At 46.8% G+C, this 26,005-nt stretch overlaps 1 protein-coding gene across 2 annotated transcripts in view; it reads right to left on the bottom strand.

Annotated features, from left to right (window-relative positions):
- Positions 1-26,005, bottom strand: part of MCPH1 (microcephalin 1) — a 236,587-nt gene that overhangs the window by 195,511 nt on the left and 15,071 nt on the right. For both annotated transcript variants that reach the window (XM_055080957.1, XM_028481173.2), the window contains exons 4-8: positions 18,170-18,257; positions 14,649-14,763; positions 13,337-13,480; positions 9,813-9,902; positions 7,177-8,337 (exon numbers count right to left, since the gene is read on the bottom strand). In XM_055080957.1, coding sequence (XP_054936932.1) covers positions 7,177-8,337; positions 9,813-9,902; positions 13,337-13,480; positions 14,649-14,763; positions 18,170-18,257 — 1,598 coding nt within the window. The remainder of the gene's footprint in view (positions 1-7,176; positions 8,338-9,812; positions 9,903-13,336; positions 13,481-14,648; positions 14,764-18,169; positions 18,258-26,005) is intronic.

Here is a 26,005-nt window from a genome sequence, read left to right as displayed (position 1 = left end):
AAGTGAGAGAGTGGCATGGACATATATACACTACCAAATGTAAAATAGCTAGCTAGTGGGAAGCAGCCGCATAGCACAGGGAGATCAGCTTGGTGCTTTGTGACCATCTAGAGGGGAGGGATAGGAGGGTGGGAGGGAGACGCAGAGGGAGGAGATATGGGGATATATGTTTATGTATAGCTGATTTACTATGTTGTACAGCAGTAACTAACACACCATTGTAAAGCAATTATACTCCAATAAAGATGTTCCAAAAAAAAAAGAAAAGAAACTTGGTCCATGTCCAAGTTTTGTCCAGGGCAGAGAAATACAAAATAAACTTATTCCCAACAATCTATCCTCCTGCACATCCTACTTTCCTACTTCCAAGACACAGAATTAAGACTAATAATACTATCGCTAATAATATATTAAAGCAATTAATATTTACAGGTACAAGACACTCTAAGATCAACTATATCAAAGAAAAAAAGGCTCCTGAAGGCTGATTTAAGAATCTATCATTTTAACAATAAAGGTGTATACTAATCAATACAAAATATTAACATGGTCCCAGTGGGAAATTTCTTCTGAGCTCCTAAAATCTGAATAATGAATTATTTAAGAACAATGTAGAATGCAGAATTTTAAGACTGTGGAAAGAGCCTTAAAAGACACCCAGGAAAAATCCTTTCCATATATACTTTTGGGATTTGAATACGTGCTAGTTCACAAGTTCTATACAAGCAATACTCAGCTGACAAGAGAATACACACACACACACACACACACACACACACACACACATTCATCTGCTAAAATATCAAGTTCACTTTGTTAACCAAGAAAACAAAAATAAAATCTATTGATGATCTTCAAAAGATGATGTGGAATCTTTTCCTTTATAATCATTTTAGAGATAATTAAAATCTGGATTTTAAATACGTATATCAGTTTTAATACCATATAACCTCTCTCATTAGGGGTCATCTCTCCATCTTTTGAATTGCCTGATCCTCGTATATGGATTAACTTGACTACGTCTTCCCTGCATGTCTAAGCTCCTGAAGGAAAAGGGACAGAGCTTTACATCGTTAACTCCCCTTGTGCTTATGTGTTAGACCTAGGTGATTAGCGAATAAATGAATAAATATACAAATAAGCAAATCAAGCAGTCAAATAATCAGTGGGTTCTAATATCCTCCTTGTAGCCACATAGGTTGAGTAACCTACGTCAAGCTGTTAGGATTTCTTACCTCCAGTGAGCGGACTGGCAGGTTCTGGAGAAGAGGGTGTGGAGAAACACTCTTCTGAATATATTTGCATTTTACTTGAATTATCCAGAAGTACAATAATTAATCTTCAATTTTAAATACTTAAGGAATACATGTACACGTATGCCTACCTACTTGGTACAATAGTAAATCATACTTTCTCTTAAATGAAGAAATATTCAGAATATGCAAAATATTCTACATCGAATAAGAATATCTAAGTGCCTATAATTTGCTGGGCTTTGTTGTCGTAAAACATGTATGCAATATTTTTAATTAATTCAACTGAAAATGGTATATCTGCTGACAACTTCAGTGAGATGTATCAATTACATCAAAATAAGATTATCACTTTCTCAAAAGACTGCAAAACAAATCTGAAATTATAAAAGCAATTCCCTGCCTGGGGTTACAAATGAAGAAATATACAAAATACCTTCTACAATTACTATAGCATTTTTGCCTATAATTCTCCACCAATTAAAGTGATAATCCAGATAAACCCCCCTACTGAAGCATGTTAATCACTTCTCTAAGCAGACACTACTATTCATGTCACCTTGTCCTTCAAAGCGAAGACCAAGCCTCATGATCCTTCCCGACTCAGAGACACAGGCAGCGACCACCAACAAACCCACCAAAGCCAGCACAGACCCCTCCTGCCATTTCTGTCCCAAGGATTAGTGCACTAAGACAGAGCAACATAGTGTCGTGAAGGCTGTAAGTTTGCACATTTCATCACAGACTGCATGACATGAAGTACGTGTGCTAGTGCTTCTCTATCAAGACACCCCCGCCAGTAGTGGTGAGCTCACAGAAACATCACACTTCAGAGACAACTCCTATAAACCCTCCCGCCCAATACTAGATGCTTTGTTAACTGGCAAGATGGATGAAAGAAATGAGTGGTAACTGGTGACATCATCGGCTTGTTAATCAGAGTAATGGATGCCAGGAATGCTTCTCAGTTAAATTCATGGATTGGCTAAAATATCACAGGGCCCTCCTACCCATGTACGAGTAGGGCATGTGCCATAGCTGGTGCCTAGGGGTCGTATCCAAGACTTGGTCCCTAAATGGTCCTATAAGAAACTGCAGGGCTGAGGGTTATCTAGTGGCCTGATGCTGCCCAGTTTCCAGAAATGAGCCCCGAGAATCCCGTCTGCCTCTACTAAAGCTTTCAGATCAGGTACAGACAGTTAACTGAAAGGACAAGATCTGGGACTTCAGCTTACAGGGCGGATTTGTGGACAGTTCCCCATCTGCATGCCAATAATGTTTTATAGTATCTGCGTGTCTGGAGACTTGCTTTCAATAAGAGCTGGTAGACAGAGCTTGCAGAAGAGGGCAAACTGGCCTTCATCAACCTCTACTGGCGACTATTATTCCTCACAAAGAACCTAATAATCGGACATGGCCAAACTGTTTAAAAAAGGCACGCGTCTGTGCTGACATGTAATTCCAAAACCCAGAGCAAAGCCTCTCTCAGACCAAGGGACCAGAGTGAGGGCGTGGGCATGGAAAGGATATCCTTCTGGTGCTGCCGGTGGCCACGCGGCACCCGTGGGGCCACTCCAGCCACCTTTGTTACTGAGAAACGAGCATCGGCCAAGCTGCGCGCTATTTCAGGATGACGAATCGGCTTTATCTAGTTGACAGTGAAAGCCGACCTCAGGTGGGCATCTGAAGAGCTGTGGTCAGCAATGCCACAGGGGGTGGAAAGCCATTTCCACACCTAAGTGACATCTAGCAGCTTTACATACTTCCCGTCCTGCGGTGCCAGAAGTTAAATCAAGATCTCCGTTGTCGTGCTAATTTGATGTGGATGTATCTCCCACAGCACGCTCCAGTTCCAGCAACGTTTTACAGACCTTGAGGCAAGAGCAAAGGGGATTTACTCAAAACCCACACGACTGCACAAAGGAGGAGCTTCACCTGCTCCAGAGAACACGCAGGGGACACTCTAAAAAAAGTCTGTAGATCGTTCCTAGGCAAGCATGTGCTCGATGAAAACCGCCTGCTTCGGGAGTGGTAGCCTATCTGTGTGAAACGGCATTTTCAAAGGGGAAATGCGTAAAATCTTATTACACGTCAGCCTTAATAAACATTTGCGATCAATTTTGATGATATCACTCCATCTGAACCCCAATTAAGTTATTCCTCCCCCAAAGTAGAATTCTACTCTCATCAGACTTGTATTACAAAAAAGTTGTACTCAACTTTCAGTTTAGCCGATAAAAATTTTGTAAAAATGTCTTTTTCTCATTGTATAACTACCTATGTACTTGATTTTGCCTCCTGGCCCACAAAGTCTAAAATATTTACTATCTGACTCACTACAGAAAAATTTCATTGACTCCTGAAACATATTTTAAAATGAGGTAGATCTACTGCTCTGTTGATACTGATATGGAAACAACATATTTTTCAAAAAACCAGATTTTAAGGGAATAGGATAATGTAATCATACGTATGCAATAAAATCTCCCTCAAACATCTTCTTGCACTTGTTTGTACACACACACACACACACACACACACACAGAGTCCAGAAAGAAACACAACTGCTGGCAGACTGCCTCTAGCAGACACTCCCAGGGTTACGTCCAAAACAAAAATCACAACTGGTTACTCCCTGCTTAAAACCCGCCAGTGGCTCCTCATCCCATTTGAAAACACAAAGCCACCCCAGGCTTGTCGGGGCCTCTCTGACTACACTCCCGCCCGTCTCCCTCAGCCCAGAGAGCTGTCGCTATGGTGGCTTCCGAGCGGCACTTGTGGGCATTTTCTACCCCAGGACATTTGCACCTGCTGTTTCCTCAGGCTGAAACATGATCCCCAGCCACAAGGTACCGCTCCTCCCACGCCCAGGCCTGGGAGCCAACGTCACCGGCTCCGAGAGGCCTTCCCTAACCGGTGCACTTGTCTCTCACGGCGTGCTACCTGGCATGACGCTGACGTACACTTGCTGTCCCCTCCTCCTCACTAGAATGTAACCTCTGGGGGGGTGGGGGCACGGCCTCCTTCTCTGTCTTCCTAGGAACTACAAGGGACCCGGGGACACAACAGGTGTACAAAACCCCTGTTAAATGAACTAACGAAAAGGGGTAGATGAGGAGAGTAGGACAGGATGATTTTACCCTTTTTAGCAGTTTCTCTTACACTGAGCATGTACTTGTGTATTTGCATGAAACTAGAGAATGCAAAGCTTAGAAAGAAAACAACTATTGGTTAATATGATTTCAAAGGTTATTGTTTTTCTAAAAATCAGAAGTTTCTCCCTCCATTCTTGTTCTGTTAACGTTTATCACCGAGTGTCTTCGTAACCTCTCCTCACAACCTTTGCTGCACACTATCTATCTTAGACACCGACAAGGCGATGAGTAAAAGTGAACGGAAACAGAAATTGAAAAAAGACTTTTATTGCAACATAAAAGATTTGGAGAGGTACAGCTTGGAGTACAGAGTGGGCTTCACCGTTTCGCAATTTCGGCATCTACGAATGTCTAAGGTAGCCCGCAGGCCATGTGCTTTTACCTGGGAAGGGGGGCGGTCCCAGAGAGAGGTGTGATGCCAGGTTGGCTGACTGCGGACCACCTAAGACATCGGTGGGTCTTGATTTTACCACCATAAAACAAAGGGCTAGGTTTAGGCTAGACAATAGGTAAGTCTTCCTGTCCTAAATTCAATGATTTTCTCTCTCCTGGGATGATGTAAAACAAGGCGATCTACGTGTCCTTACGTTAGGGCACACAGAATATCTGATTCCGTCTGTGAGGTTCAGTTACGCCAGGGCCCTGCCTGCAGCCCGTGATCCCTCACCACACGTGCCCCAGACTCCACGGGGCCCTGGGCGTGGCGGTGAGCCCCGCGGCAGGACCATCACGCTGCGCACAACGCTGGGGCTGCTCCACACAACCTGAAAGCAGATTTTTTTTTTTTTTACTTGACTTATGTTTGCACGTCATTAAGCATTATTCAAAAGCTGAAAGAATACACAAGATGAAAACTGAGAGGAACGAGAATGTAAGATTCAAGAACAGGATATTCTTTTTTTTTTTTGCGGTACGCGGGCCTCTCACTGTCGGGGCCTCTCACTGTCGTGGCCTCTCCCGTCGCGGAGCACAGGCTCGGCGGCCGTGGCTCACGGGCCCAGCCGCTCCGCGGCACATGGGATCCTCCCGGACCGGGGCACGAACCCGTGTCCCCTGCATCGGCAGGCGGACTCTCAACCACGGCGCCACCAGGGAAGCCCAAAATAACTCCATACACCCACTGTTTTATATTAATTTTAGGCTTGACATGATTTTAAAATAAATATTTTGAAAACACATACTAACCCTAATGGAACATATAGTTTTATGTCAAATTTTATATATTTTATAAATATATAATAAAGTTTTATATATATCAGAAAGACACAAAAAGGTTAATGATATACCTGAAAGCAGATTTTTTTTTTTTTACTTGACTTATGTTTGCACGTCATTAAGCATTATTCAAAAGCTGAAAGAATACACAAGATGAAAACTGAGAGGAACGAGAATGTAAGATTCAAGAACAGGATATTCTTTTTTTTTTTTGCGGTACGCGGGCCTCTCACTGTCGGGGCCTCTCACTGTCGTGGCCTCTCCCGTCGCGGAGCACAGGCTCGGCGGCCGTGGCTCACGGGCCCAGCCGCTCCGCGGCACGTGGGATCCTCCCGGACCGGGGCACGAACCCGTGTCCCCTGCATCGGCAGGCGGACTCTCAACCACGGCGCCACCAGGGAAGCCCAAAATAACTCCATACACCCACTGTTTTATATTAATTTTAGGCTTGACATGATTTTAAAATAAATATTTTGAAAACACATACTAACCCTAATGGAACATATAGTTTTATGTCAAATTTTATATATTTTATAAATATATAATAAAGTTTTATATATATCAGAAAGACACAAAAAGGTTAATGATATACAAATTAAATTCTTTTTGTGAGATGATTTTGGGGAGTTCATACCCAAGGAAAAGATATGAAATACTTCTGTGATTATATTTCAATCCATATAACTTCTCCAACTTGAAAAGGGTGGTTAAAATGATTCAAGGAGTAGAGAAATAATGAAGAATAAACTTGGCCTTATCGAAATTTTAACCCAATCTTTAGGTGAAGATGGTTTAAGTTCAAGATTTCTTCATTTTTGATTGCTGAAACCTGTCTGTGCTTATAATCAGAAAGTGCAAAATTGTTGCTACTTTTGCTATAATGACATAGTTCATTACTATGGTTACAATTAAATTAGATAGGAATATACCTATTTAAATGACATGCTTAAAGCAAGTAAACAGAAATCTAATAAGGCCTGTTACAATGAACTATTTACTTAAACAAAATACTTAAAAAATTTCTTCATAGCTAACATTGCCCAGTTTCTTCAAAAATAAATATTGATAACTTATTTCCACATTTATCTTTTCTTAACAGAATGAATGGCTTACACTCCTCAATTTCCCTTCTAAAATAAACAGCCTCACCATTACAAACTGATAGTTTTAAAAGACTCCGCTCGCATGCCTCTTTGCACAGCGGTGCTGCAGTGACAGGCTGCACTGAAACAAGGAGATGCACTCACTCCAGTCCATTGCTCACACAAGACATCCAGACACCACTTTCTCTTTTCACCTCTAAGACTTAGAGAAATGTATTCCTAATAACAGGTTTGACCAAGGAACCTAGAAATTCCATGGAGGAGTACGCCATCTATTCCTCAAGAAGTTAAAGAATTTATCGCTGCAAATATCAAACATACATTCTTTAAAGTTTAAAAAAAGGGAGAAAAGGAAATTTTGATTATGAAAACGTTGTGATAAACGTGGAAGATGGACGCGCTACTACATATCCTTATAGTGGAGAGGCTGGTAAAAGGAGATTCACATACTTTCACTACGTCCTCGGGGTAACTCTTCCCTTGCCTCTGCAGACTTTTCCAAATCACAGTCGCCTACAAAGTTTAGCTTATCATCACTTTGTGCTTCACCTTCAGGGGAATTCACCATTTTAGAAGGAGTATCTTCTTTCTGTGTGCTTCCTACGTCAATCCATCCTTTCACTTCTTCACTGCTTCCTTTCAAAGGAGTAAAATCACCTGGACGTCCCTTCTGAGGAGTGAGTCCGTCGAGGGTATGGGGAGAGCCACTCCCGCCCGGGCGGGCGCCTCCCCGTCTCTGAGCCTCGGCCCGGGGACAGTCCCCTGGGGTCCCTTCGGCAGCAGGCGTTTCCTTAGAAGTCACGCTGCTCAAGCCCGGATCAGCTGCGTAGTTTGCAGGCTTCTGGAGACGGAAGACGGCCTTCACCGTTGAGTCGGTACCATCGGCTGACCTGGGGCTTCTGCCGATGCAGGAAAAGTCAGCCCTTTCCAGGAGGCAGGTCCTCTCTCTCCTGGAAAGGCTCCTCATGCAGTGGAGCAGGGCAGGGCTGGCGGGCGGCTGGACCCCGGGGAGGAGGCTCTCCGAGTCCCTCTCCTTGAGATTATCGGGAGAAAAGTAATCGTCGTACGGGGACCCCCCGCGGCCCAGAGTCCCCACGGCAGAGCCGCTCGCGCGCTGCGGGCTGCTCTGTGGCGGCAGCCGGGGCGCGGGGGGCCGCCTCCTGCTCAGTCTCTCCCCTGGGGGTGGGCTGGAGCTCGCCGACACCCATCTTCTCGTGGCTGAGGGGCTCTGGGGACATGAAGGGCCCCCGGGGCGCTCCTCCTTTGTTACAGATGGCGTAGGAGGCAGGCCCCTCTTCTCATCAAATACCCCCTCAGCCGGCTCCCGCGCTGGCTTCGCGTCGGGGGTGATGACCTGGCCCGCAGTGCCCCTCTGCGGGTGGGTGTCTCCCTTGGAAAGACTGCCGGGGGACTGGTGAAGGGTTAACTGACCAAGGGAACCGGGAGACACTGGCGGACGGACACTGCTCGCTTTCAACACAGCTGAGGAAGCACATGCAGCGCTTTTACTTTCATCAAGGAATCCTCCCAATTTCCTCTGCTGAGTCCCACATCCAGAGCTCCCACAAAGATCATCAAAAGACAAGTGTAGAACACCAGCAAAGGAGTCCTCTGGAAAACATTAATAAAAAATCAACTTTTTAATGGTTTACATTATTATAAAAGGAATTCTCAGTCCGCCCATAACGTGATAAAGCGATACTTCCTAAGCACAGCTGCTGGTTCACAAGGGCATCACCCACACCCAGTTCTCACGACAGGTGACGACACCCTCCCGGCTGGCGTTTCTAACCAGGGGACCTGGGCTTCCCCGTGGGCGTGGAACAAGATGGGGGTGGAGAGGGAGTGGCGCTCTGGACGTTCACATGCCCGGGCGCCTCGCTCCACAAAGAGCGTCCGCACCCCGTCACTAAAGCCTCGAGGAGGCCAGCAGTCCTAGAAGGAAGGACCCCTGCGTTCAGGCTCTAGTCGACCGCGATGAACTCGGCTGTCCAGACTCCCTGCCGCCTGCCGAAGGCCTCACTCTGTATTTCTATTCCAGGAGCCGCCTGGCATATCTCAGGGTTCTGACTCTCCGCACATCTTCTTACACGTTGCTTGAGGGTAACGCGAAGCTCTGCCCGGCTCCCGAAAGCTGTGTTTATGCCCCCCTGCTCCACGCTCTAACCTGGATAAACACTACCCTTCCTTCGAAACCCACCTCAGACGTCAGAACCTCTGCAAATCCTCCCAGACTTCACCAGCTCTGGTCACACACGTCCTCCTCTGCTACAAAGAACTCCACCCAAACCTTTAAGAGCGTGTGTGTCACCGCCCTGTACTTATACTCCTATCTGCCCCCCTCCCTAGCCCAGAAGCCCCCAGCGCAGACACTGCTTTCTGGAATCTGGAGCCGCTGGCCCAGCACTGGCTCCTCTGATAGGGGCTCGGCACTTGCTGAACAGATGGAGGACCCCCAGTTTATAAAACTCCACACCAGAGGCAACAGAGAGAGGTGTCTTAACTTACTGACTGACATCACTAAGGCTCTACTTTTAAAGAGGGAGGAGAGGGGCAGCCCCCAGGGAGCAGAGAGAAGCCCAGCGGGCAGGTGGTGCTGCGTGTCTCTAAGTCAGCAGCTGGAAACATAGCACATGTTTAATTTTAGCAGCTGAATAAGCTTAGCTCACTTTTCAAAAGGCTGGCAAGCAGCATGACACGGCATAAGAGAGTAAATTCTGAAGTCAGACTGCCTACTTCGAAGCCCGGGTCAGCCGCTCACAAATGGTGTGACCTCTTACGAGCTGTCTGACTTCTCTCTGGCCGGGCTTTCTCACCGGCAGGAGGGGGACAACGACGGTGCCTGCGTCACGGGGCTAACGGGAGAATCAGATGAGATACAGACACGTGAGCAGCGCCCACAGCACAGCCAACGATGAAACTGAGCTAGTTACTGTTGTCACTTGTTTCCAACTTATAGGCAACACATGCATCAAGTATGAAATAAAAAGATGGCGATTATTTAAGATACGGGGTTTTCAATACACACCAAAGAGATTAAAGAATAAACCATGCACAAAACGAAGCTTTTGTAAAAGTAATTTTACCTGAACACAAAGTAGCACGTGAAAGGTTCAAAGATGCTTCACACAGAGAGTTAATGGTGTTATCGTCAGACTTTTCAACCACCTGGGAAGCTGAAAACATAATCAAAACTCATTAAATAACAGCTCTGATCTCTGGTAGTAGATGAAGCCAATACTAGGTCCACTCACTCCACTCTCGTGTCACTGACGCGCGCGCGCACACACACACACACACACACACACACACACACGACTTATTCCTGATATGTGCTATTCTAGACTTCTTACTCAAATCTATTACAGGTGATGAGAATCATTAAAATGTAATTTATACAAATCATACCATAAAAAAGGCACAGAATCCTAGGATAATAAAAGTTGGAAGAGCTCTTGGAAAGTCGGCTGGCCTAGACCCAAGCAGAAGCTCAGTACGGGTAAAGAGAACCTTTCAGTCAGTCTAACTGCTCGATGATCAAGGCTTTTTTCATGATGATCACAGACGGCTGCCTCTATGACCAGAGCAGTGGTTCTCAACCAGGGTCGGCCTGGTGCCTGCAGATGCTGCTGGATGTCGCAGGTGGGGCTGGGGTGGACGGTGAGCCATGCTGCCGGCATCTAGTGGGCAGGGGCCAGGGACGCTGCGGATCACTCTGCCAGGCACAGGATGGGCCCCGCAACAAAGAACTACACAGCCCCAAGTGTCCGAAGGGTGGGGGCTTCACAGAAATACATCCAGGAGATCAACGATTCAACAGCTAAGGCCACGGGCGTCACCTTCAAAGGCTGTGCGCGCAACAGACCAGAAAAAAGAGAGAGATCTTGGTCTCACGGTCAGAGATGTTTTTTTAAAATAATTAATTAATTAATTAATTAAGTTTTGGCCGCGTTGGGTCTTCGTTGCTGCGCGCGGGCTTTCTCTAGTTGCAACGAGTGGGGGCTACTCTTCGTTGCGGTGCGCGGGCTTCTCGTTGCAGTGGCTTCTCTTGTTGTGGAGCACGGGCTCTAGGCGCATGGGCTTCAGTAGTTGTGGCATGTGGGCTCAGTAGTTGTGGCTTGCGGGCTCTAGGGCACAGGCTCAGTAGTTGTGGCACATGGGCTTAGCTGCTCTGCGGCATGTGGGATCTTCCCGGACCAGGGCTCGAACGCGTGTCCCCCGCATTGGCAGGCGGGTTGTTAACCACTGCGCCACCAGGGAAGTCCCCAGAGATGTTTTTTGAGGAGACTTAAAAGGATACACTTCTGAGAAAACTTGGGCGAACGATTAGAAAATGAGAAGCAACCGAGATAAGAAAGGTAAGCACACAGATAACATTTTCGACTGCTGAATTTAAACTTAACTGTGGGAGGCAGTTACGTAGCAGAATTAACACTGCAAAGTAGTGGAATAAAGTTCAAGGCAAATTAGTTTGCACACATATATAATGATTCGTCGAAACAATCTGGACAGTCCCCTGGAACACTGCTAGTTACCTAGCTCAGTGGCCATTCCCACCTGCCTCTTACAACAGACCCTGATTTTATGAGTGTAGACACACACCCTAGTTAAGACTACACTTCAATCTTGCTTGCAGTGCCCTGTAGGTGACTTGTATTTTGTTTCCTACTTCCTAGGCTAAAACTACTGCAGTCCCCTCAGCTATGCCATCCTGAATGCCACTGCCCATTTCAAACTAAACTGGCAGGTTAAATTAGATGTGCAAACACAAAGAACTGTATTGTACTCCTTGGCTCATCCAGAGTGGTGTTTTGCCTTTGCAGCTCCTGGGCCATAAATGGCCGCACTTAGCTTGCAAGCAGGAAGAGCCACAGGACTGCATTCTGGCCAGCAGAGCTTGGCGGCAGCAGGAGGCAGGAGCTGGTGAGGCTGCTCACAGGGAGCTGGCTCCAGGGAAGCCAGGCAGGAAGTCGGGAGCCCACTCTTCAAGACACCACAGACAGCCTCCCAAAACCCTGCCTGCCTCTTTCTTCGGCAGGACGGAGAAACACAACTCTATCTAAGTGCAGCCATTGGTTTTTGCATTTATCTCTGTTATCGGCGGCCACAACTAACCTTAACTGATACACATGCCCTTTGCATAAATATACAGATATAAATTCAGGACAGATGAAACAAATGACCTTAAAAATAAACCATACAAGTAATAGCAGAAAATACAACAATTTTGAAACCTTGTGGTGGAGGAGTTCTAAGCATCACAGGAATCCTAGAGGCCAGAAGGAAAAGACAAACAGAACAGATTTGTCTACCTTAAACGTAATATTTCTGTTTCTCAAAAGTCACTGCATTGTGACAAACAACAGAGTTCGTGTATCTTACTCAATCTAGTTTCCCAAGGGTGTGAAACTGCAGTTCTTATAAACAACTGGCAAAGGGTAAAATGGCACAAAGTTTTTGAAGGGCCATCTGACAATATCTACCAAAATTTTAAAATTCTGCCTTTATGAATTATTGTTGCGATCGATACATGAAATACAGAGGAACGTAAAGATTCATATAGAAGCATGTCCACTGGCGTGTGGGTTATAACAGTAAACAGTGGGGGGGAAAGCCTTATGTCCAGAGAGGAAAACGGTTACATAGAAAACAAGAACCACCATACCGTGTAGTTGAAAAAGAATAAAAACCGCAGCGCTGTTTCTAATAAAGAAAAATTGGGGGAATTCCCTGGTGGCCCAGTGGCTAGGACTCCTGGGGCCTGCGGCTCAATCCCCTCCTTCATCGGGGAACTAAGATCCCGCAAGCTGCATGGCGAGGCCAAAAATTTAAAAAAAAAAAAGAAAGAAAAAATGGAAAAATATCCACCAACAGACAGATGATTCAATATCAAAACTCTAGACTACTATGCAACATCTTTAAAAAATAAAAATTAAAAAAAAGATGTATGTCCACACCAATACACTTTTCAGTAAAAAAAGAAAGCTGAAAATAAGAGGTATGCCGTGATCCAATTTAGGTAAAGTTATACCACCACAGAGAAAAATACAGAAGCCTTATCTTTTTCATGTATACACAGACATGTGACCCACTGAAAAAGATCTGGAGAAACACATCAACATAAAACACGGGTTACCCAGGGGCAGAGGAGAATGAGGTGGGAATCAAGATGGATGTTTACTACAAACGAGGTACTACTGGTCAACGTTTTATGAAAATGTGCCTGTGTATTACTTTAAAACTTTCAAGATAAAAGAAATAAAGGAAAACATAAACTGAAGCATTAGATACTTAATCTAAAGCAAACTCCTTCAAAAGAGGGGCCCAATTAATTTTTAAAAAAGGAAAAATCCCAAATATATGAAAAATTACAAAGGAACAACAGGATTTTAAACCTGGAGAATACTACATACCCAATATACTCTTTAAAAATCTTAATAAAGCATAAGGTTTTCTGGAAGAAAATATCCACAAAGTCTATGCTGACAGAGGTAAAAAAATGATTATAATCTAAATTAACTAAAATGTCTATGTAAAGGGAAAAAAAAAAAACCCTTTCCACAATTTATTCACCTACTTCGTAATTTCCATCGTATGAAGTGTCACTTACAGGTGGGGGAAAGATTCTCCCGTTTCTCCTTCATCTCCTGCAGTCTCTTCTCCACTGCACTGTGGTGGCCACTGCAGATTTTAACTGCGGGACTGTACACCAAGGAGCCATTAGATTCAAACAAGAGAACAGGAACATCATTATCTGAAAAGAAACAAAAATCCAGTTTTAATCTCAAAAAAATGCCTCCCTCCTTCAACAATATGATTCCTCTTAAGGACACCCCTTGACCCCCACTCCATGGGTTCCTCTTCCCTTCTGACAGACACACACAGAGACCCGCACATGAACTCGGCGGCAGGAAGGGGGTCAGGGGTCCTTGAGCCACGAAGTAAGGGGCTCAGTGGTGGGGTGAACAGTGGTGTGCTTCCTGGAATCCATACCTTGCAGGTAATGAAAGAACTTTAGGACCCTGACCACCTGTCCCCTCCGCCTTAAAAAACAGACCACAAATCATTCAGTAGCCTCTCCTTTGCAACTCTTAGGCCTGCACAACTTTTACTGCACTTCTAGCAATATGCAGACATACGTTAGCTGAATCTTTAATACCTCATAGTTGTAGTTTTTAAAAGACAATTCAGACATAAATTTGGTCTAAAAAGAGAACTTTTTAAAATCTATCATTACCATTTTGCTGAATTCTTTTCAAATACACTATCGCTGGTGCAGGAAAGATGGCCAAATGGCAGAGGTATGAAAGCTGACAGCAGAGAGGGGCAGAGCTGAGGTGAGGCTGCAGGACAGGCAGATCAGATAGGACGTGGTCGGCTGTAGGACACGTGAAGGACAGGATTTTATCCTAAGTATCTTTTCCTTAGGACGACACTGAGGACTGTTAAAGCCCGGGTGGCGTCCACGTGAGCTGGGATGTACACCCTTCTGACTGAAGCAGGGAGGTGGAGGCTAAGGACACAGCAGCTGGAAGGCCAGCCAAGGAGCTGCCGGACGCCCACAAGGGGTGCTGCAGGCTTGGGCGAAGAGGGCAGAGGAGGAGTTGGGAGACCACTTCAGAGCAGGTCTGGGGTCCAGGCGGGTGAGAGGCACGAGGGCGGACAGATGCCAAGGAGAACTCCAGGTCTGCCTGGGGCGGCAGACCAGACAGTCACGCGGGATCTGTCAGGGAGGCACCAGCACGGCACCGGGAGACCCGATTCATCAGGCAGCCGTATGACCGGGCGCAAGAACAAAGGATTCAGCCGATGTCCTGGAAAGGCGTCGGGCAGCACCGTGCAGGCCAAAGGCTCTGCTCAGTCCTGGTGCTTCAGGAGTACAGACGCAAGCACCAGGGACTGACCTACATTTCTCAGCTTACCCAGAGTGTTCTTCTGCTGTTGCAGCTCTTTAGCCATTTTCTCAAACTTCTTTTGCAGCCTTTTATCATTTTCTGGTGTTTTAGGAGTAAAATCTTTGGGCTGCATACACTTGCGCTGTACAAAAAGGACATAAAAATAATACTGTACTGCAATTGTGTAAGACAGGAAAAGAACCCTTCCATACACATTCCTGATATCTTTTGTAATATCCATAACACAACCTACTTCAAGAGATATTTCTGGGGCTTCCCTGGTGGCGCAGTGGTTGCGCGCCCGCCTGCCGATGCAGGGGAACCGGGTTCGTGCCCCGGTCCGGGAGGATCCCACGTGCCGCGGAGCGGCTGGGCCCGTGAGCCATGGCCGCTGGGCCCGCGCGTCCGGAGCCTGTGCTCCGCAACGGGAGAGGCCGCAGCAGAGGGAGGCCCGCATACCGCAAAAAAAAAAAAAAAAAAAAAAAAAAAAAAAAAGAGGTATTTCTTCACTATATGTGAATTTGTAATGTTTATTCTTCCTATAACTGTAAGAATATGGACAGAATTTTCAGACTGAATAAAGAGCTACACACTAAATAGCTATGTTTTCGAAGGCATTTTCAGGACCCCAGCATTCTTAGTTTCCATAAAGATTCTTAAAATTAGTCTCCTTTTCCTTATTTTCTGCTACTTTTACGTCTATCTCCCCTCTCCCTAAAAAGTCATGACACAGTAATAAAACACAAAAGTAATTATTTTATAACCACCAAAGAAGAGAACCATTATTTAATCTTGTCTTACTGTCTTTACATCACAGCAACTCCATTCAGCCAGTAAAAAACAAAACCTGTGACCACACGTCCAAAGTGTAGGGAATGAGGAAACCTCGGACACGTGATGTCCGGGTCACCGTCTCACCCTACCGTCCTCACGTCTCCTAGCACTTTTTACACCGCAGGCCCCCAGGTCTCCTGCAGAAGAGCCCATTTGGGCAGGTCGTCACCGTAAATACAAAAGCTGAGCTTGACACCGACTTCACCTACGGTTACTCCTACACCTGAGGGTCTCTGAAGGACGCTAGGGAAGCGTGTCTTCTGTCCAGGCCTCTTTAGGCGTCGCAGTCTAAAGGAAGAACTTCTTAGACCGTCAAGGCTGCTGCTACACTGTGCTCTTGTTCAGCACCCTGCTCTGTTAGTAATGCACTCGTTCATCGTTTAACAAAAATGTTATTGTGTGTCAGTCACTGGTCTTGAAACAAAGAAAGATCCTTGCATCAGGGAGCTTACAGTCTATGAAGGAGTGACAGCAAATACACATAACAAATAAGTAAACTACATCGTATGTGTGTTAGGAGGATTAGTTCCAGCAGGCCTGGAGCTGGCCTGAACTGTTTTTGCCAAAGTACCTGGACAGCATGCAAGGCACTAATTAACAGTGTTGCTTTGTAACTATGGGCCCCCAAAGCTCGTCAACACCGCCCTTCACCAGTGGGAGGGCCCCGTCGCTGGCCGAGGTAATGCGGTCAGAACCGGGGCAGGTGAGCTGCAGGCGCTCTGTGGGCGCAGAAGCACTGCCACGCGGGGCTCTGGGGTCTGCGTGAGAGTCTGGCCGCCCGCACTTCTGCGGTATGTTAGCAGGGGGCAAGTACTATAATAAGGAAAAAGCAGGCCGGGGGCTCAGGACGGCTGGCATGGTGGAAGGACCTGCCACCGCAGACAGGGGAGTGAGCGCCGCTTAGTGAGAAAGGACCAGCAGTACAAAGCCCCGTGGAAGTCAGAGAACCGTCTGTGGATGGATGGGGGCAAGTGTGTTCCAGACAGAGGGACAGACAATGCAATGGCACTAAAACACAAGCAAACGTGGTATGTTTGAAGAACAGCAAGCAAGAGGGTCAGGCTGGCAGCAGAGTGAGGGGAGCGAAGCAGAGACCCTCCCCAGAGACCAAAACAATAAGGTCTGGAGTCAGCTTTAATCTGCAACTGCATTTGGAGAAAGGAGGAAAGGGGATGCTTGCAGGGACTAATAAAACCTTAAGAGGTGAAGGGTACGAGCAGACATTATTAATGCTTCAGATTAGGAAAAATTTAAAAGATGAATAATACCCAGCATTGGTCAGCGTTAAGAAAAAGTACCCTTGTACACTGCTGGTGGAACTGTAAGTCCCTTTCTAGATATTCTGCTTGGAGAAATAAACTCAAATACGTCACACAAACAACATACTCAGTAAAAATCGTCAGTGATCTAAGGGTGCATGAATCCAAGACACATTCACGCTGTTTAACACAAAGCAGAAGGAAGTCGAGCCACGTACACACACTGACATGAAAACACACAGTTAAGTGAAGAAGAAAAAGCAACCCACCAAACAGTACACGTGACGTAGTAGAACCTCGTTCACTCACAGCACATGTACTGAAGACCATCTGACCGGCGAGGACCCAAGTCAAACTGAAAAGTGCTTCTTTTGAGGGAAGGGAAATTAGGAGCGATGTGCCTGACGTGTGTTCACTCAGTGTAGACCAGCTGCTGCTGGCCTACCCCAGAGTCATGAGAGGTGCCGTCTCACTACCGTCCGACAATCTGGGTGGGGACAAGTGAGTTTCCATCACTGCACGGGGGCGGTCCAGCTTGTCTGAGATGAAATGTGATGGAGACACAGGATTTAGTATTTCAGAAAACTTGGAGATATCCACAGGAAGGTCTTCCCTAATCTACAGCTCTCCTCTGCCTCACTCAGTGCGGAGAAAGTCTGTAAATCTTCTCTCCAACAGGGATTCTCACGTGACAACAAAGTGACTGATGTGTCACAGTGAACAGTTTACCCTCAGATACAGAAATCAATTAAAACTTTTAAATAATAAAAAACCAAAAGGGGGCTTCCCTGGTGGCGCAGTGGTTGAGAGTCCGCCTGCCGATGCGGGGGACGCGGGTTCGTGCCCCGGTCCGGGAGGATCCCACGTGCCGCGGAGCGACTGGGCCCGTGAGCCGTGGCCGCTGAGCCTGCGCGTCCGGAGCCTGTGCTCCGCAACGGGAGAGGCCACAACAGTGAGAGGCCCGCGTACCACAAAAAAAAAAAAAAAAAAAAAAAAACCAAAAGGGTTATGGTTCAAATGTGAACCAGACCTCAAAGGAAAGCAGCAACTTTATATTCGCACAGATTTTCTGTAATAACTGTGTACACTTGGCTATTTGTGCCTCAGACTTTTGAGATTTTCCAGCCAAACAGATCAAATGAATTTTACTACAGACGTTAACAACCTAAATCCTGAAGTAGTTACCAGAGCACCTGAAAGGGTGCTGCTTTCTTGGCAACTTTTAGTTCTCCTTTGGGCAAACAGTCTCTTCCATTTATCACAAACTACATCAAAGCATTCATGGGATAAAGTAAGCTCTATAACTCATTAAAAAATGCTGTGTGAGAAGAAGAATACCATCAATAGCAATATTATGACAACTCTTGAATATACTTCTGAAAGTTTTATTTTCTAAGAAGAAAAAAATGAATAAATTGATGACTGCCAGAGTCCACACTGAAGTCCCGTACGTACTTTCTTTTTCATTAGGCTTGGCAGGTGTTCATTGGGGTTAGCTGCAGGGAACAGCGACTCTTCAATGTGCACTCCAGCTGTCCTGCATCTGTGTGATCAAAAGGAACGGTAATCAGCTTGTTCCTATTAGAGCCACACAACATTAAATCTGCACACGTCTCAGTTAGCAATGAAAGAAATCCCTACACAGGTCATTCTAATAGACATATCCTTTAACATAAGTACATTTGTTACCAAACACAAAAGGCAATACAAATTCAGTTTTCCAAAACCTTCTCTATTTGGTGTTTTTAAGTGTAAGAGCAGAAGAGAAGTGAGAGGCAGGTACAGGAAGTACAATTTTTATGCAATAATTTGCGACCTGCGACACTCCAGAATGATCACTGTGTGGTACTCATAAAGCACATGCTATTAAATGCACAATTTAAGAGTAAACAGGCCATAAAATGAATAATCTAGAGCTAGAAGGGTCCTAAAGAAATTGAAGCCAGAAAGCTTATCTATCCTCCAAAACCAAGTTCTCCTTCCTGTGTGTTTCTGTCAAGGCACCACCATCACCTGGAGACCTAGCTCTGCGGTCCCAGCTACCCTGAGCTGTACCTCCTGCTTCCACAGCCCGTCTGTCCTCACATCTGCCACTTCCCCTCCTGCATCGCCCTTCACCTCCCTACCTGCCTTGGGAATCCCTCGACCATTACCCACTTCTAAGCATTCAGCTGCTCCAATCCAAACAATTACAATGATTTTCTAAATGATCTCCTTCCCTATGGTTTCTCCGCTTCTGATTCATTCATATAATACTGAAACATTAATCTTAAAACATTTTATTCATCTCTCCATAACCCAGATCAATCACTCCCGTGTTTACAAAATCATGTCACCAATCTAAGTCTTTTTAAAATAAGGCCCCTAACCCCGTCTCCAACTTATTTCATAAGACTATTACTGTTCAACATTTAGTACACAAACAATAGCTGAAAATATAATAAAATACAGTGCAATAAAAAAAGAATGAGGCAACTCTATCCCTAATGATACAGAAAGGTCTCTAAAATAAGAATGAAATGTGCATGTGTACAATATTGTACAGTGAAGTATTTCTCACTTTAAGAAAAGTCTGGAAGATGCACCAAAATGTCAACAGCACTCATCAGCTGCGAATCTCAAAGTATGAACACAGAAGACGCCTGACGTGAGGTCGAAACTATCATGATAGTCGAAACTACCATGATAAGAGTCTATCATGATAAGAACGCATTCCCTGTCTGTTCCACTCCTCACCCTCAAGAGCACACGGTGGAGTTGAAGCTAAATGACATGAGTCATCCCCATACAGCAGATGCAGAAGCAGATATGAGAAGATATTAGAATGCAACTGTCTTCTATTAAGCCAGACGTGAAAGAAATTTTCAAAAATGTCAAAAAAAAAAAAAAAAAAAAAAAAAAAAAGCAGGCAGCACAGTTACTGGGACGCGAGAAGCACAGCGAGGTGGGCCAGAGGCCGACGGCACGGGCGACGGGACAGGGCCAGCAAAGGCTGCAGGTCAGAGGCCACCACCAGGCTGCGTCGGATGAGGGTGCAGGTCTTCCGTCTGGAGGAAGAGCCGAGACAAAAGCACGGCGAAGTGAAGAGGGTGACAATTTCGGGAAAACATCCAGCATTCGGCGCGAGTGAAGTGAATGAACAGGAGTCAGGAGACCAGTGACAAAGATGACACCCTCGTCCTAAGGGCTCCAGGGCCCGAGAAGGTGTCAGGGGCCCTGGACAGGTCCCTCTGAGGGACGAGTTCCAGGACAGGGACAGCAAGACCAGCCAGGGCTAGCGGGGTAGGAGACGCCAAAGATTTCAGCAAAGCTGTGGGGCTAGGCTGGGGACCCATAACTGAGCAACACTTAGGAATAAAAACTGCGCACGCCTGACCTCTGGTTAGGTCTGATGGGCTGAGCACATGTCTCTCTCCTCCCCCCCGCCAAACCCCAATCAAATGACAGTAAAGGAAAATAAAAGGACACAAACCAACGGAAGTAAAGAGTAGGTAAGAGAGAATCTGGGGGATTGAAAAACAAACAGGAAACCCCAGCCTTGCACCTGGGGGTGGTGGGTCGACCAGAAGGGTCCGGATTCCTCTCCTCGCACCTCAAAAGGGAGGTCAGGGTGGTTCTGAAGAGCAGCAGCTCTACTCCTAACTGCTGCACCCCACTCGCTCCTCCAGCAGAGCAGAGGCGATGGGTTCTGTTCTCAGATGCCATGGACCGAAGACACACTGGACTAAGGACACCAGGCCCAGCTCCGGCAGGACAAAGATGTGCAGGAAACAAAATGTGTATGTGGTGCATTTTCAGATTCAGCTAAAAACCACTTTCACAGTCACAATAACGTCAATAAAACTACTGATTTAATTGATTGCGTACACTGGAATAATGAGAGGATTAAGAATCAATCATGGGGGTGGCGGGTGGAGAGTATTGTGCACGCGGTAAATGCATGTACACGGGGACGTCGGGGTGTGTCCCCCAAAGGCAGCTAGTTGGAAAGCTAGCCTCACCTCCACACCAAAAAGTCATTAGACAACATCAAAAACGAACATCAAGGCAGCAGTGGAGCCACAGTAATGAGGAATCTGGAGGTAAGTCAGAGCTCTAGAAAGAGCTGCAGGAGTGGAAAGGTGATGCCTCCAGAGAACAGGAACTGGGGATAAAAAGGGACTAGTGTTTTCGCTGTAAGCCTTGTAAGACGAGCTGATTTTCCTCTCTGCAGTGTGTGTGGGACCCAGCTCTCTCTTCCTAACAGGACAGCAATGGGAAACTCAGCATCCTGATTCAAAGGGTTCTGGCTTACACAACAGGCAGGAAAATGGCACCACAGACCAAGACAGAAGATGGAGTTTAGAAGCGGTTAGGAATGCATTCAGTTCTGGACGTATTTAAACCCAAATGACTCATCCAAGCAAATCTACCTAGCAGGCAACCCCTTACATAGCTCTGACGCTTACGGGATGTACTAGGATAAAGACAGATGTGGGTAAAATTCTAACCCCTCACCCAGGTCCCGAAGGAGCAGGTCTCTGTCCCAAAGCTTCCTTTTCTCACTAGACTCCAGCCACTGACCCTCCAGCATTGTCCTGCCTCGGGCCAGACCTTCTGCTCCCAGGACACAGTCCCCCAGTTCAGGGAAAGACTAGCTCCTTTGCTGTCTTTTTTGCCTCAGCTCAAAGCTCTCCACTGACTCCAAGAGCCCCCCGACCCCCCGCAAAAGCACTCTGCCCAAGCAGGGCAACCCACTCCAGGGGGCCTCCTGTGCCCTCCAGGGCCTTACAAAACCTTTCTTGCACTTACAAAACTTGTCTTCCTCATTAAAAGTATGTTCCGGGGAGGCAGTAAATATGCCTGTCTAGTTAGAGCTGTAACCCCAATGTCTGGCAGAGAGTAAGCACTCAAAAATATTTTCTGAATAATGAGTAATTTGTAGAAAGACAAACACTGTTGAGCTCTTTATCTTACACCATACGTGTACACACACCAAAAAGAAAAAGAACAAGGAAAAAAAAAAAAGCTCAAAACAGATCATAGAACCAAATGCAAAAGCTAAACCTAAAGCTCCTAAAAGAAAATGCACGAAAAAATTCATGCTTCTGAAGCAGGCAAAAATATTCAGATAGGATGTTAAAACATAAAGCACAAAAGAAGAAAATGAAAAACAGGACTTCAACAAAACAAAAAATTTGTATAGTTTGAAAGACACAATAAAGAAAACAAAAGTCTCAGACTGAGAGAAAATAATTACAATATGTGAATCTGACCAAAGAAATTAGTATGTACAATATACAAAAATCACATACAACTCAATATTAAGAAGACAAAAACCCAATTTAAAAAAAAATATGGGCAAAAGATTTAAACCGAAGACAATACACAAAGATTCACTAAGCACATTATCTTATGCTCAGCACTCGACATCAGGAAAATATAATTAAAACCAGATGAGATCCTCACACTTATGGTTAACTGATTTTTGACAAGAGGGTCAAGACAAGTCCCTGGGGAAAGAACAACGAAGTCTTTTCAACAAATGGGGCTGGGACAACTGTGGGACAACCATACAAGAAAGAAGACATGAGATCCCGACCTCACACCGCACACAAAACTAACTCAAGATGGACAAAACCCTCAGTGTAAGAGCCGAAACTATACAATTCTTAGAAAAGAGATAGCAAATCTCTGTGATCTTGGATCTGGTAATAGTTTCTTAAATGACACCAAAGCACAAGAAACAAACAAAAATAAATAAACTGGACTTCATCAAAATTAAAATCTTTTTGCTTCAAAGGAAACTCTAAAGGAAGTGTAAAGACAACGTACAGAATGGAAAAAAATATTTGCATATCGTATACAATATGGATATATGTGAGACAGCCATACAACAGAATACTATTCGATCATAAGCAATGAAACTCTGACACAGGCTACGGTATGGATGGATCTTGAAAACATTAGGTCATGAGAAAGAAGCCAGGCCCAAAGATCATACTGCATGATTCTGTTTACATGAAACATCCAGAACAGGCAAATCCACGGGGACAGAAAGTAGACTAGTGGCTGCCTTGGGCTGGGCGGCATAGAGGGATCAGTGATGCAAAGGTTTTGTTCTGAGGTGATGAGAATGCTTTCAACTGATTGTGGTCGTAGCTGCACAGCTCTGTGAGTATATTAAAAAGCACTGCACTGTACACTGGCTGAATTTTATCCCAAAAAAACTGCTACCAAAAAAAAAAACCAAACAAACACACGAATACCACTACACAGCCACCAGAAAAGCTAAAATTAAAGACTGACAAACTCCAAGTGCTGGTGAAGACTCGTGCCCTGATGGTAGGAACGTAAAGTGACACAACCGCCTTGGAAAACAGTCGGGGTAATGACCCAGGAGCATGAAGATATACAAGGTCACACACACAACTGTTCGTGGAACTTTACTGGTAACAATCAAACATTGAAAACTACCCAAACGTCCATTAACAGGTGAATGGGTAAACAAACTGGTGTATCCATGCACTAGAATACTATTCTGCTATAAAAGAGACGAAATTATTGATGGGGGGATGATAGATAAATCTCAACACAGATAAATCCATGTTTAAGTGAGTGCCACGTTTATCAGGCACTCAATCAAAATCTACTGAATAAACAGAAAAAGCTCACCAGCTGCATTTCTGCTTTTCTTCTGAAAAGTGCAGTGATGACATCATCCCCCCATCTAGCGGTTAAGAAGAGAAGAGTTTCAAGAGATGCCCCTAAAAGCAGGACGAGCCTCTCACCTCTGTTTTCTGGCTGCCCCTCTCAGAGCCCTGGGCTCAGCCCAGCGCGCGGGCCCTGCCCTGGGAAGTCCTGCCTGGGATCCGGGGCCCAGCGGTGGGACCTGCGGCACTGCCCGCCCCGCCTGCTCGGGTCCCCGACGCCCGTCCCACCCTCAGGACCGGCCACCCCAAGCCCGGTCAGTAAGTCATTCAGCACAAGGGTCTTAATGCCCAGCAGAAGGGCAGAGCGCTAAGGGGAGACGAAAAACCAGGACTACGGGGATGGCAACTTTGAGGGCGCGCCGGGCTCCAAGCACACAGTCCTGACAGAGGGATCAGGTCTCCTCCCCAACCCTACCAGCAGCGCAGGGGAGAAGGCGAGGGGTCACAGAAGTTCGCGGGGCGGCGCTGCGGTCAGAGCACCGACCGCCGACGGCGCACGCGGGGAGCAGTCGGCCCGCTGGGCGCCACAGCCCGCGGCCTGGATCTGCGCTCCAGGCTGCTTGCTGGAAAGCGATCAGAGGAGAGGCAGGATTTGACAAGGCCGTACGGGGAGAAAAGAAGTTTAAGACCTGCATTTGAGGGAGGGGCACTGGAGGGGAAACGCAGGAGCAGAGCACGGAGGAGCGCCGGCGGCGCCCAGGAGCTAGCGCAGGGTCCGCGGCGCGCGTCCCTGGGGCGCCTGCGCACTGCGCACCGCAGCAGCAGGTCGGCCCCCGGCCCGGCCCGGCCCGCCCGGCCAGCTCCCGGTCCTCTCCCAGGAGGGGGCACGTCACCGGTCTTCGAACGAGAGCGTGTGCATGCCGCATGCCGGGGAGACACGAGCGCCTTCCAAACAGGAACCACAGGAACCGGACGGACGGGGAGATCTCGCGGCAAGAAACTTTCCCAGCCCCACCCCCGCTAGGTTCCTCCCGAGGACTGCCTCGAGGCCTCGGTTCTCTCCACCCGCAGCCCCGACTGCCCAGGCCACGCTGACCCCAGCGGCCCCTCCGCCAGGAGCCCCCGGACGCCCACCCCGGGGCCTCTGGATTTGCCGGTAAAAGGCCGACCACCTCCATCCTGAACCGTATCAGAGAACATGTTGGGAAAATAAAAACCCCTGGCACAAAGTAGGGACAATTTATGTGACTGGTGTGATGACCCGCCTTAATTTGCCAAACCCCAGTACACATGGCTTGGTCTATCACAAATACTTCTGTCAACAGTGAAATAAGGCTTTAAACCGAAGTATCCTGGCCAGGGCTGAAGTTCAGACCCCTGTAGAGTGGGGTGGGAATGACTGCCTTCTCCGCCTCCCAAGTGCTGCGTCAAATGCTGTGCAGACCAAGGGGCGCCCAGGACAGCAGAACAAGTGTCTGGTGCTCAAGTGGCCTTTCCCCCACGTGTGTCAAACAGCAAACCCGCTTCGCAATGCCATGTCATGAGCTGGCGGGAAAGGCATCTTTGGGCTGGAATGGCAGGTATCCGTGGGAACTCACTGACTCGCTATACACGGATGGCTGCGGAAACAAATGCGTGGCACAGATACAGGTACATATCACCAACTCCGCCCACAAGAAGGCGTGGGGCCAGCACCCCTTGGCAATGAGCATGCCTACCACCCAGATTTTGGACTCAAGTACTATTTTTCCACTAAAAGGAACCAGGGCTCCTTGGAGAAAAGGCTGCATGCAGGGCCGGGAAAGAGAAAGTACAAGCTGAGCCTGGACTAAATTGTGCCAGAAGAGAAAAGAAGTGTTCAGGGAATGATGGAGAAATGATAAAATAATGACAATGACAAAAGTCAACTTGAACGGGCTACCACTGGCCAGTGGAGGACAATTCAAACCTTAAAAGGAACAATGACAGTAATGGATTATAACCCACTGCATAAAGTACAGACACACACAGTGTGATGAGGGAGAGTTATTTACAGAGTGTGAAAGTCCCTCTGTCAAAAGCCACACTGACTAACTGCCAAGGGGGCATATGCACCCCAGTGGAGCGGCATGGAAGGCACACCATCACAGAGAGGAACCACCCATCACCAGTCCCAGGTCATCCCTGCAAGACGCAGAACTTGGATCATCTCACCAGGAAACAGCAGACGCTCCCCGACTCAGTCCCATTCGTAGCCTTCAACAGCATCAAAGGCAGGAAAGCTGAAGACAGGCCGAGGAAGGACTCCAGGGGGAGAAAGACGGGGAGATGCAACAACCAGACACAACGTGGGTTTTTGGGGTGGAGTCGACGGCCGTCAGGCGTGTGACTGGAACAGCCGGTGAGATCGGTGTGGACGGCCGCATTGTGGTTGTGCAAGGAAACACGCTTGTGTGTAGGAAGCACTAAAGGCAGGTGTGAGGGGCGGACTCTCAAATACGCAGGGATGTCGCCTGAGAATTGTGTCCCCAGTTATGTTTGTCTGTGACTGTTTAAAAAATGTAACTTCGGGCTTCCCTGGTGGCGCAGTGGTTGCGCGCCCGCCTGCCGATGCCGGGGAACCGGGTTCGCGCCCCGGTCTGGGAGGATCCCACATGCCGCGGAGCGGCTGGGGCCCGTG

Source organism: Physeter macrocephalus, chromosome 20, assembly GCF_002837175.3.
Source record: "Physeter macrocephalus isolate SW-GA chromosome 20, ASM283717v5, whole genome shotgun sequence".
NCBI classification, from domain to species: Eukaryota; Metazoa; Chordata; class Mammalia; order Artiodactyla; family Physeteridae; genus Physeter; species Physeter macrocephalus.
Note: the sequence above shows the minus strand (reverse complement) of the source record. Positions and strands in the feature narration are given on the sequence as shown.